This window comes from Lepidothrix coronata, unplaced genomic scaffold (genome assembly GCF_001604755.1).
Source record: "Lepidothrix coronata isolate B3197 unplaced genomic scaffold, Lepidothrix_coronata-1.0 Scaffold179, whole genome shotgun sequence".
NCBI classification, from domain to species: domain Eukaryota; kingdom Metazoa; phylum Chordata; class Aves; order Passeriformes; family Pipridae; genus Lepidothrix; species Lepidothrix coronata.
In genome coordinates, this window is record NW_016690359.1 from 1,320,587 (window position 1) to 1,334,173 (window position 13,587).

A 13,587-nucleotide genomic window follows, 5' to 3' on the forward strand; every position below is an offset into this window, starting at 1 on the left:
CTGCCCGTGCCTTCCCCTGCTCCTCTCTCTCTAACAGAAAACCAACTCAGCTGACATTCATAACCTCCAGCAGCATCCCAGTGGAACAGCTGCTGGAAAAGCAGCTGCAGACAGTGTTTTAATCTCAGACTGGTGTGTATTCCCAGACCCAAGGGTTGTGTGTGCTCCCTGTGTCTCTCCAGCCCCGCAAACGGAAGCTGCATTTTGTGCCGTCGCTGTTCCCTTCTCCAGCTTTTGTGTGAGCTTGTCTTGTTTAGTCTGAAAGGAAGCAGGATCAGGCTTGAACAACAAGGGCCACAACAACACCAGCCCTTCTCAAATAACTTTTCCTCTTTCCCTGAAAAAGGACAATTTCCCTGGTTTAGACCACAGAGGGTGCAAGCAAACAAGGGGCTGCCTTGTGGAAACACGACCAAACAAATAAGGGGTATTGTGAATATGAAAGCCTTGATCTGTATTTTACATGCTCAAAAGACACTTCTTTTTTCCTCTATATTTAGCAAAAGGTTAAATCCAAATCAAAATAAATCCTCTTTGCCACTCCCTCAAACAGGCCATGGCCTCTGCAAGCCCTGAACCAATTTAATTGTTTAATGTCATAAAGTGGCAGGGTCGAGTTAACAGGTTTGACTTCAAGGCCAATTTATTTAATCAAAAATCCCAAACCCCAACATAAAAAAATTTGGCCTCCATTCAGACATCAATTAGCTCTGTTTCAGCAGAGGCATTTGCTGTCCAAAAACATTGCACAGAGCTTTCAGTTTAATACATCAGCCATTAGTGGAACTGATCCTATCCATACCCTGAAACAGGTACACACACCATGTGCATGTGGGTGTGTGAAAGGGGAGCAAAGGAACAGAGAAAGGATTCCAGAATTGTCAGGAGCCAAACCCAGGGATGACTGAAATAATGTAATTGCTCTAAGGAAGAAAGAAATTACTAAACTCCATGAGTTTTTGATAGTTTTTCTGGCCACCAACCACTGTCCTAATTTATCCCATAAAGTATCTGGTGGACGTAAGAGGGCTTTCCTGCCTTCCTTCAGGTTTAATCTGATCCCTGATCCCATCCTCATGATCTCTGAGCAGGGTTACTGGAGATCTCAGGGGATAGTGCCACGCAGATCCTAAGTCATAAGTCACTCCATCATCATCTTTCCCCCCTCCCATCCCCTGCTCACGCACCCACAACTTGGAATATTCGCTGTTCCTTTACCCAGCTGGTGGCTCCTTCAGGTAGGAACTGTTTTATTCAACTAATCGGCCTAAAGCCATCCAAAATTACCCAAAATAAAGAGAGATAGCACATTATAGCTCTAAGCACGTTGCTGCAGGGGGTATTCCTAAACCAAGATTTAACTTCAGAAGGCAACAGATCACCCTGAAAGGGTTTGTTCTAAGCTTGGCCAGAGCTTACGAAACAACAAAACCCCTCTTACCTTTGGCAAACTTCATATAATGGACACGTTTCTTGGAAGATTTGGATTTTTCTTCGAGGCTGAATGTCTTTTTCTGATTTTTCACTGAGGGCTCTAAAAAAAAAAAAATCCAAGGAAACAGGTTCCAACCCTGTTAGAGGCACTTTAACCACCCCATTCAAACACCAGTGTATTTAACTTTCTCTCTCAAAACCCAGTCTCAACAAAATATCACAATATATTAGTGAAGGAAGCATGGCAAGTTTTGTCTGAGACATGTCACTGCTTGATTTTTTTTTGCCACATCCCTTTCCCTTCCCGTTTCCAATCCAATGTAGTTTGAAAAGGCAGATACAGGCACTCCAGGTCTAAGGCAGATCCATCTCTGTGGTTAGAAAAGAGTAACAGGTCAGGGTTTATTGTGCTGTTTGTTACAAAATATCCCCAGTGCCAAAGTCTGAGAAAGATGTAAGAAATAGTGCAAAATAAAATACTTAACCCGCTTGGGTAGAAAAAGGGGGGAAAATGACAGGATTTCCACTTCTAACCCTATACAAAATACCTTTATTTGGACATAAGCTGATCCATCTGTGTAAGGAAACTGAATGGTGGCAAAACTTTTCTGTCCCTCAGGCCAGCTAGAACAAACTGCCACATCCACGTTATTTCATTTTCCTAGTTTCCAGGAGAGGGATTGCATCTAAACTGTCCAGTGGGAATGGCCTCTGGGCTTGGCTGAGTTCCAAATTCACTCAGAAGTTTGGGAGATTGGCAGCAGCTTAAAGCCACATGAAGGATTAGTCCCATTATTTAACAGTAGAGACATCACGTTCCTGAGCTGTGGCAGGTTATTTTAGGGGTACAAACCTTCTCTTTGCACCCACAGAGCCTGTTAATTTTCCCCCCAGAAAAATCTCAGAAGGAGTGAATCAACCTGCTGCACAGTTAATAAGTACTTTATTAGTTTTGTCCTGAAAATAGGCACCACAGGATTCTCTGCTCTGTAACTCCACGAAAAGGTTACTCTGATGAGATGTTTTTTTCCTTCCAGTGGCAACTGGGAATGGGTAAGGAAATGAACCCATGCCCTGAGGGCCAAGTTGAGTCATCTTTTTTACATGATCCCACCCTGGAAAGCTTTTCAGCCCAAGCTTTTCTGACACTGGAATTCCAGCACTTCCCTGTTTGTTAGGTAGTGCCACCTGATGATGGAATCACTGACCTAAACCTGTAATCCTCAGCCTGCAGTGGGAGAGCTGAGTGCCAAAAAGCTGAGATCCACTCTCCCACACTAAGCCCTAATGGGAAGAGAGGACCAGCAAACCCAGTTTTTAACAGAAATTCCCCAATAAAAACGTTCTGTGGGGAAAACAAGCATCACAACTTAAATATCCTGACCAGAGACACGACACTTCAAGCCTATTCTCCAAGCTACTTGTACCAAAAGGAGCATTACACAGCAAAGGGTTCCCACAGCGCTTCCTTTTCCACATTATATCTTCCAGGGAAAGGCGCAGCAGCACCGCCTTGTGCCTGCAGGGAGGAATTTCACTCCCAAAACGTGCTGGCACTTGCAATTGGGCAGGGAAGTGCATCCCTATGTCTGCCAGGGATTGGAAAAAAAATCCTCTGACAAACTGAGTGAGCACTGCAGGAATATTATTGTGCTTTTTAAAGCCATTTAGTCCAGGCAAGAAAGTCATATGTTATTTCTACAGATGGATATTCCAAGGCACATCACAGACACAGCCAGGATGTTGTTTCAGCATCTTAAGATGGGAAAGGGACACAGATTTCATCACTGAGTATCCCAGCAAAAGAGCCAGGAATCAGAGGATGGTTTGGGTGGGAAAGACCATGTAGTTCCAACCCTGTTCCACTATCCCAGGTTGCTCCAAGCCCTGTCCAACCTGGCCTTGAACACTCCCAGGGATGGGGCAGCCACAGCTTCTCTGGACAACCTGTGCCAGGGCCTCATCACCCTCACAATAAATAATTTCTTCCTAACATCTAATTTAATTAAACCTGCCCTCACTGGGTGCTCACCTAGAAAAAAAGGAAAAGAAAGGTAAAACTACACAGAGGGTATTTGAATGTTGGCAAATCAACCCCCACTGGGCCTTTCCCTTCCGACCTCTAATTGCAACCCAGCCCTGGCAACTCCAGCAGCTCTTTAAGAACAATGAAGTTTTTCAGCTGACTTTTAATGCAGTTTGAAACTGGCTGATGGCCAGTAATGTAACATTTGATCCTGCAGCACAGCTGCAGGCAGAGTTTGCCGGATGAGTTTTGCCAGCTTAAGCAAACTGCCAAAAAAACAAGTTTCAGAGCTTTGTGCTCCCACGGGTCACAAGGGGATTGTGACCAGGAATTTTCAATGTGCACCCAAATTTGTTCTCAGTGACTGAAAACTTAAAATAACTGAGTAAAGCAGGGAGAAATGCAGCTTTCATGGAGCATTTTGCATCAGTGACCCAGGCAACAGCTTTAGGAACAAGACAGCCTTGCTCAATGAACCTGCCTCTGTGCTGACTCACTGTGTCCCTGGGCAAGTCACTTCAACTCTCTGCCCAGCACTTTGCAGGTTTTCCCACCAGCTACACCTTCCTCATCTTCCCATGGCTCAAGTTGGAACTTGGGTAGGATTTAGTTACAAAGGCAGAAAGGAACTTTTGGAATTTCCCTGTGATATGCTCTTCTACCTCTTGAGGACTTGAAGGACAGCACCAAGTGCTCTGTGGCCTCAGACCATGATCAGGGCTCCAGGGCACAAGGAGAACTTACACAGCAGTTTAAAAAAGGTGTTTTTAAATATCAGGTTCAAAATTTTAACCTCAGCTGTCTAGGATTAGAAAACCTTCTTGCTAACTGATTTTCCTCCTCACCTTTCTGCATTTCCTCTCCTAGAAAACCTTCAGTGCTCAAAGGTTAAGAATAAATGAATGAAGAGTTGCTAAATTCACTAAGCTCCAGAGAGTTGTTCAGATGTATGATCTGACTTAAACCTGAGACTAACTAAAGGAGAGGTGATAAACCATTGGATAAACCCATTCTTTCTGTAAGCTCACACCCACCACAACTTCATTTTTACAAACCAAAGTCAAGCTGTACGAAGCTTTTCAAAAAGTAAAAAGCCTTTATAAATAGCCCTTTTGGGAAAGTTGTGGTTTCCCCACTTGTGTGCTCAACACCAGGGCTACAAAAATCACATTACAGCACCCTCAAAGCAGAGATGCATAACTCTGAGTCAAAAGCTATGGAGCAACTCTCCAAGGACAGGAAAAGGAGGTATTTAAGAAACCAGTGGAACATGGAAGCCAGGAGTGACAATTCACCATTAAAAGGAAGACAGAACGTTGCAACTGTGAGTGATTGTTGTGAGGCTTCAGACAGACTGGATAAAGAAACAATTGTTGCTGTAGTACAGCCCAGGAAAAGGTCCCACATATTGTGATCCTGGATAAAATAAACAAGAAAAAGCCTTTATTTGAGTCCTGAGAGCAAAACTGATCCACTGAGATATCTACATATCCAGGCAGAGAAACTTCAGCATGGTCATGGACGGCAACACATCCTTTGGCTCTCACTGATTTTGGGGGAGAAGGAGGAGTTGTCAACCTCAGCAAGGAGCCCAAATTGGGCCTCAGCTCATCTTTTAAGACACAGAATGGAAACTCTGCTAAGTTTCCAGCATCTGATTGAGCAAAGCATGAACCTACCTGTTTCACCCTGTCCATGGCAACTATTCAGTTCAGCCAGGAGCTGGTTGAAGTCATCCTGATGAGCAATCCAGTTGTCCTGTAAACATCACCCACATGAATACAAGGCAAAAGTCTTCAGAACTAACACAAATTCTGCTAAAACAGATATTAAGTAATAACTTAATTGGGTATATTCAATCCTTGTTGGTGGGAGGGACCCTGGGAAGCTCCACAGGGGGATAACACCACCAACAGCTCACACAGTCACTCCAAAGTGAGATAAAATTATAACGGTTGAGTTTGTAAGTCATAAACAATCCTGTTTGGTACATTCTACCACCAGATGTGACAACAGATTTCACTAATATTCTATTTAAAAATTTGTGTTTTAGATGAAACAGGAGCCATTCCCTCACCTGGGTCTAGTTCTCACCTCGTTGTTGATGTTTGCTCCTAATCCCAGCGTGTTGTTTTTCACCTTCACCCTGATGTGTTCTGGATTTCCTTGTTCCTGAGCCCCAAGACCCTAAGGAGGATTTAAAGGTAAAAAGTAAGGATTTTACAGCAGTGACTGAGCAATCAGAGCTTTTGTACTTTAAGACTTTGCAATGAAATACAACAAGAAATCACAACTTACTATTTATTTTCCTGCCTGAACTGAATTCATTCACAGGCTTTAGCACACGAGATACTCAGTTTTTAAAATTTACTACTTAAGCCTCCAGCAAAGTATTATAAACACTAAAATAGCAACAACATTAAGCAGTTGGGTGATTAATCAGGAAGTCACCTGACATTCCTAAGCAAGCCCAGAGTGTTTACTGTTTTAAACCAAGACACTACATATACAGAAGAGGCCCCTCCCCTAAAATACCTCTGTCACTGGGAAGGCAGATCCACATGGACAGTATAATCCAGAACAAGTTTATAAGGGAGGGAAACAGAGGAGGGGTAGGGGAGAATCAGGACATTAACAACTTTTTCTACCTCGTTCACACTCATAATTTGATGGAAATATTGGAGCAAACAACTATGGGAATTCTCTATCCTAAAACCCACAGTCATTCAAATCCGAGAAGCAATTCTCAGGTCCAGTGTTATCTTTCTTAACTGTGTGATCAGGGTTAAAAAAAATAAAAGACAAAGCATTTGGTTTATAACTTTATTCCTGGTATTCACCTACTTTTTGCCTAGTTTGTCACCAGTAACAAACTACCAGCCAAGTGTGTTGGCTTTAATGAACATGGATGTGGAGCAGCAATGGGGAAAAGCCCTGTGGAGAGATCCTGGGATATCTAATATTTAAAGGAATGAGACATATTGAAAAAAGGCTGTTGCTATTACAAATCCACTTGAGTTCATCTGGTCCCTGGGGTGGAAAATTTGCCTTGAAACTCCTGCTACCCAAAAAAAAGTGTGGGAGCAAACAGGCCACTCAGCCACACATCCTGCCCTGACCCAATTCCAATACAACTGATGACAGGACTAGTGTAAGCAGCTTAATTGCACTGCAGAGATGGGCTTTTGCCCATTAATTTGGTCAAGGTGAGGTTGCATTTGTTTGAGTTTGTAGTGGAATGGAGAGAGAAATCCTTCTTGCACAGCTGTAACCATTGGAAAGGAAGATCCAGCAGCTCAAGTGGGAAACTTGTGAAGCAACTGAAGCAACAGCAGCTACACTGAGAATTGTGAGAACAGGCTTTAAAGCATTCACAGGATGGAGAATGATCCTAATTTTATTTCTGTTAAAGAAAGTCTGGGTGAGAAAATATAGGAGGAGAATTAAATAAAGGTAGTGGGGGTTTTGTGGGCATTCTTAGCACTAAACACGCTGATGGGCAGGCCCAGATCTCAGCTTTGCTGAGGTATCTCTGTGGAATTAAAAGTGGTTTTAGGGGGCAGCTGAGCAGTTGGCAGGATAACCCAGAGTCTATTCTTAGTGCCAGAAACCAGTGCCCTCACCCACAGGTACTGGCTGGAGCTGGGAAGGGATTCAGCTCCCAGAATGCTGCATTTTGGGGGTTCGAGGAACAGATCGGAACACTTAAAAACGGGTGAAAGATTAAAGCAGGTCCTGGAGTTGCTTTAAATCAAAAGTAGGGAGAAAACTGAGAGCATAAGAGCAACTTAAAAGACTTTAACCATCACCTAATTTAATGTGCCAACTCTTGCTCCTATTTGGGGACATTAACTTGCCAAAGAAGGGAGAAAAACTGTAAAGCAGGAGAGTCAAAACCAGGCCTTTGCAACAAAGCGTAGAAACCCAACATTGCTCAAATTCTCTGTGCACTTAAGAGAATAAATCAGAGCTCCCTGGCAGTTTTAGACCCTTCAGATACAGAACTCTCCTTTGGATCCTACCTTTCCTTTGGACCAGCCCATCTTTTCCAGCATCTTCTGGCCGAATTTAGAGTCATCTTTACTCCAAGCGCTGTTCCGTGGATCCACGGACCACTTCTGCTTTCTCCGGGCTGGGACAGGGAGGAAAAATTCAAACAGGCTCTAATGACATTTCCACAGTATTGAATCAGTTCAACTCCAGCTCTTCATTGCCAAAAAAAACCCCCAGAACTTACGCCAGGCGGAATATATTTGGGGGTTAAGTTTACTTAACAGAAAACCCAACGATAACAAAAAAAGGGTGGTGAAATTATTATTTATTAATGTGAAGAATGCCAAAGGAAAATTGATATCACAGAACCACAGAATGGTTTGGGTTGGAAGGGGACCTTGAAGATCACTACAAACATCAAAGTTGGAAGCTGTTGTCCCTAGGGATAAGCTGCAATTCAGGGAAGGCTTCAAGGATTACCATGTAAGTGTACAGGCCTAAAATCCATATTTGCTCCAATTTTGGAAATCTGCGGGGGAGGTGATTACAGCTTTCCCAGTTCTGGACAAAATCCATTATCCAGTCTCCCTTTTAACCACAACACAGAAGTTTTAATACTTGCCTTCACAAAAAAAAAAAAAACAAATCAAAAATGAAATACAAATACCCAGAGATGACAGAACACAAAGCAGTGAGATTTCAGCTTCTGGATTTGCCAAGAATGGTTTACTAGGAAACTTATTGGGAAATTTATTGAGAAAAGCCACCAGAAACTATTGCAGGAGTTAAGAGATCCAAAGGAGAATCAAAGCTCCTTTGTCCTATGCAGATTCCTAAAGAAACTCCAGTCCCCCAGGCCCACGTGCATGTTCTTGCCTCTCCCACCAGGAACAGCTTCCTGGAAATCAAGGAGGAAAAGCCAGCTCAGTTAACAAGGCACTTCAAGTGTGCACCTAAGCACAGGCAGGAAGAGAACCTAAATAAACAAGACAAACAAAGGATGGGAGACAGGAAGATCACAAACTTCATTAACCACCATGGGAAACGGGGGATCAAAAATGACCCGTTCACCCAAGGCCACACAAAGTCAGGGAGAAGCCAAACTCACTGAGGTGTTTTCAACGTAATCAGGAAATCATCGTTCCCTAAAACACCAGATTTGGGATCTGGGCCAGAGGGACTGAATACTACGGGGATGTTTGACTCATTTTGTGCCCTGTTTAGTTTTGCTCTTAAAGAACCAGCACTGTCAGATGCACAGTGGGGGCTTTTTTTAACAAACTTCCAAAGCTTTGAAGCTCAAAAAGATCCATAAAAAGATTTTACAGCGGATTAAATGAACAAGAGCTGTGAGAGGAGTTAACAAGGCCTTTGCTTCGTTCACTTCTGCACAGGAAACAACTTATTAACCTTAAAGGCTGTGGCTGCCCCATCCCTGGAAGTGTTCAAGGCCAGGCTGGACAGGGCTTGGAGCAACCTGGGGTAGTGGAAGGTGTCCCTGCCCATGGCAGGGGGTTGGAACGAGATCATCTTTAAGGTCCTTTCAACCAAACCATTCTGGGATTCTATGATTATTCCCACCAGGCAGCCTTCAGAGCAGCATCTACTCCAAGTCCTGCCTGTGCTGCCAACAAAAGGTGGGGAAGCAACAAATGAAGCAACTCCACAGGCTTGGAGCAGCCCTGGTGTGGCAGGAGGGCCAAGGAAGTGCTTGTCCCTGTGCTGGCACTGCTGGGGCACCTCCAGTGCTGGGGGCAGCTCTGGGACCCTCAGACAAGAGAGACATTGAGGGGCTGGAGTGTGTCCAGGGAAGGGAACAGAGCTGGGGAAGGGGCTGGAGCAGCAGGAGCAGCTGAGGGAGCTGGGGGGGCTCAGCCAGGAGGAAAGGAGGCTCAGGGGGGACCTTCTGGCTCTGCAAATCCCTGACAGGAGGGGGAAGCCAGGGGGGCAGGTTGGGTCGGGCTCTGCTCCCAGGGAACAAGGGGCAGGACCAGAGGAAACAGCCTCAAGTTGTGGCAGGGGAGGTTCAGTTTGGATATTAAGGAAAAACATCTTCATGGAAAGGATTTTCCAGCCCTGGCAAAGCTGCCCAGGGCATTGGTGGAGTCCCCATCCCTGAAGGGATTTCAAAGCCATGTGGATGTGGCACTTGGGGACATGGGTCACTGGTGGCCTTGGCAGTGCTGGGGAATGGCTGGACTTGATGATCTTAGAGCTCTTTTCCATTCTTAATGACTCTGATTCCAGGATTCTACCAGAGGTCATGCTGCCCAGCTGAGCAGCTGCCCTCCTTTCCAATCATATTTCTTCATCTCTACCTCTAAAATCTCTCAGTTAACATCAACTTTCCCTCACTCAGCCATCAAAAACTATTCAATGCCTTTTTTTAATTTTAACAACATTTTAAGGATGGCCATACTCTCTTACACTCTCTGTTACCAGCTCCCTGGGTGGTGACTTTGCAGATCCCAACTCCTGCAGTTGTCAAACCACTGCATCTTTCTAATGATTTGTCTGCACAGTGAAGTGACCCATGACAACTGAATGGTTGAATTTAAATTAACTTCCAAATCGAGTTGTTTGAGGTAGTCCAACTAATCCACTTTAAAATTCACTTTCTATTATTTTTCCTGAATATTTCCCTGTGCAGAAACCCCTGAGATGTTTCACTCTCAAGACATTTGTAACAAAAAACACAAGGGCACCTGTAATAAATATTTCTTAAGCTTGAAATTAAGAGACCTTCCCTTTCCCAGCACTTGCAATCCATGTATTTCAAACTTCTTAACTACCACTGTGGGATTAATCGTCACATTTCTACAAGGTTGACATACTCTTATTTTTACACAGGATAAGACAAATGCAGGAAAAACCCCCAAACAAACTTGCTTACACCTTTAGAGAAGAATTTAAGGAAGTTGGAAATAGCTCCATGCCACCTACAGGAACCATAAAATCATCCTCCCTTTCCAAGAAAACAACAAAAAACACTGTTTAGTCAATAATTTATCAGAAATGTTTGTTCACCGATGTCTTGAGAGCAAGAAAGGAAACAAGGTACTGACTTCCAGCTAAAAGATTCAGCTCATAATTTAACACCAACCTTCTGGGCTGCTTGTACAGTGATGCAACTCTGGGCGAGCAGCACCATCCAGTGGAGAAAACTGTCATTTCTTTATAGAACCACAGAATCATTCAGGCTGGAAAAACCCTCTGAGATCGTCGAGTCCAACCATTCCCCAGCACTGCCAAGGCCACCACTAACCCACACCCCCAAGTGCCACATCCACATGGCTTTTAAATCCCTCCAGAGATGGGGACTCCACCACTGCCCTGGGCAGCTGCGCCAGGGCTGGACAACTCAACCCCTTCACTCAGATATCCTACAATTTGAAAAAGATCCATTATTAAACCCTTTTACCAAGACTAATTGTGGGCCTGGAGCGTGGTTTTAACTATAATTTCTGAAAGTTCCCACCCAAACCCCTGCTGTGTGCCCATGGATGGTCAGGGCTCACAGGAAAGACAAGGCTCTGGAGACAGGCTGGGAGAGCTGGGGGTGTTCACCTGAAGAAGGATCCCAGGAGACCTCAGAGCCCCTTCCAGAGCCTAAAGAGGCTCCAAGAGAGCTGGAGAGGGACTTGGGATAAGGGCCTGGAGGAACAGGACAACGAGAATGGCTTCCCACTGAGAGAGGGCAGGGTTAGATGGGATACAGGGAAGGAGTCCTTCCCTGTGAGAGTGGTGAGCCCCTGGCACAAGTTGCCCAGAGCAGCTGTGGCTGCCCCATCCCTGAAGTGTCCAAGACCAGGTTGGACAGGGCTTGGAGCAACCTGGAATAGTGGAAGGTGTCCCTGCCCATGGCAGGGGGTGGATTGAGATGAGCTTTAAATGTCCCTTTCACCCCACATTACTCTATGATTACTGACATGTGCAGTGTCCAATTAAAATAATGAACAAATCCTGAAAAAATGGCACCAAAGTTTACACCTAAAATAACCAGAAAATCACATATGCAAACGTAATTTTGTTTTCCTCACTTCACACCCGTATTTTCCAGTGGAAACCATAATTTTTAACTCCTCATTATAGTCCCTATTTCCTGCCGTCAAGCAAACAAATTCACCAGACTCTGTGCTCTCATTTTAAGGGTGTTTTGACAGCAGTAATTTTACTGAAAGCACCTAAGAATCTTAACAATACTCAGAGATGAGAATATTAGTCCCGTTACATAAAAATCCAGTTGAGTCGTGTTTTTACTCATACAGTTTTACATTTAACAGAAAAGACTACTTGGAATGCACCTTTAACTTGGCAGCAAACATTTGTAGTTCCTACTCTGGACAGCCCTGAGAGATTCTGTTTCCTGAACTTCAGAGACAGAGTTATCTTTATATTCTTTCTCTTTCTCTCTATACCTGGGAGCTACCAGACAGGATATTCATCCAATATTTCCTTCACCCTGGGAGCCCCTGGACCCCATTCCTGGCTTTTGCAGCCCCTTGACCTGCTGTTCTTCAACACGGGAGACCCCCTGAACCCTGTCCTGGCCATGCCAGGTCTCCCAGACCCCAAACTCTCCTTTCCCTGATGCTGGGAATGCCTGGACCCCCATTCCTGCCTTTCCCAGACCCTAGACCCCCTGAACCCCATTCCCAACCACTTTGGGTCTCCCAGACCCCAAGCATCCAATCATCCATTTCCTTGATCCTGGGACCCCTACATCCTCATTCCTGCCTTTCCCAGACCCCAGAGCTTCTTTTTCCTTAAGACTGGGACCACTTGGACCCTCATTCCTGCCTTTCCCAGACCCCAGAGCTTCTTTTTCCTTAAGACTGGGACCACTCGGACCCTCATTCCCACCTTTCCCAAACCCCAGACAACAGGTTTTTCAACACCAGGGACCCCCCGAGCCCCCTTCTCGTCCAGCCCGGGCTCTCCCCACCCCATGACCCTCCTTTCCCCAACACAGGGACCCTCTGCACTCCCATTCCCGCCTTTCCCAGCCTCCAGACCCCCGTTCTTCAATACCAAGGGCCTCCTGAATCCCCTTCCCAGCCATCCCGAGTCTCCCAGACCCTAACCCTACACTTCCTTGATTCTAAGACTCCCTGGACCCCCATTCCTGCCTTTTCCACCCTCCAGGCCCCCCGTTCTTCAACACCGAGGACCCCCTGAAGCCCTTTCCCCACTATCCCGGATCTCTCCGCCCCATGACCCGCCTTTCCCCAACACTGCGGACCCCGAGACCCCATTTCCCGGGCACAGGGACCCCCCATCCCGCCTCTCCCAGCCCCTGCACCTCCTTCCCTTGACTCTGGGACCCCCCTGAGCCCCCTTATCCGGCACCGCGACCCCCCCGCACCCCTCGGGAGGGGCAGCGCAACCCGGGCCCCTCAGCGAGGGCTGTGGGGAGGGTCGGGAGCCGCTCCCCGTCCCCACTCCCGGGACATTCCCGGGACATTCCCGCCGGGATCGCCACTCACGCTCCGCCAGCATCGCCATCTTGGGGGCCTTCCTCCCCCCACAGGGACTTTTGTCATCTCCGGCGCGCAAAAAGGGCGTCTCATTAGAGAGCTTTTTAAAACAGGCGAGCGCAGCGGGCACCAAAATGAAAACAAGAGGGCGTAAACTTGCTAAAATTTTAATAAATGCGTTAAAACACGGCTCAGTTGCGTGTCGGGTGTTCCCGCGGCCAGGGGGAGGGGATGAGCGGCGCTCGGTGCGTGGTCGAAAATATGGGACACGGACAGTCTGAATATTCCAGGGGATTGAGGGTGTGAATGTCCCTGAATTTCCCCAAATCTTCCTGTCGTGGGAGGGAATGTGAAAGGGGACACACGCACACCGAGGGCGCCCTGTGCAGCATCCTCTGCCCGCCCTGCTGTGATAAAGCTCAACTTGTCATCACTGAGCTCCTGGTACAAAACTCCTTAAAGCTGTCAAAGAGCAGCAACTTCACAAAGTCATGGAATGGTTTGGGTTGGAAGGGACATTAAAGATCACCCAGATCCGCCCCCTGCCATGGGCAAGGGCACCTTCCACTATCTCAGCTTGCTCCAAGTCCCATCCAATCTGGCCTTGGACACTTCTAGGGATGGGACAGCCACAGCTTCTCTGGGAATTCCATCCCA

At 46.0% G+C, this 13,587-nt stretch overlaps 1 protein-coding gene across 1 annotated transcript in view; it reads right to left on the minus strand.

Annotated features, from left to right (window-relative positions):
• The window catches only part of PINX1 (PIN2/TERF1 interacting, telomerase inhibitor 1), a 65,360-nt gene extending 52,375 nt beyond the window's left edge, over positions 1-12,985 (minus strand). The window contains exons 1-5 of the mRNA XM_017830488.1: positions 12,940-12,985; positions 7,483-7,592; positions 5,555-5,647; positions 5,140-5,218; positions 1,442-1,534 (exon numbers count right to left, since the gene is read on the minus strand). Coding sequence (XP_017685977.1) covers positions 1,442-1,534; positions 5,140-5,218; positions 5,555-5,647; positions 7,483-7,592; positions 12,940-12,958 — 394 coding nt within the window. The 5' untranslated portion in view covers positions 12,959-12,985. The remainder of the gene's footprint in view (positions 1-1,441; positions 1,535-5,139; positions 5,219-5,554; positions 5,648-7,482; positions 7,593-12,939) is intronic.
• Between the last annotated feature and the right edge of the window lie 602 nt (positions 12,986-13,587).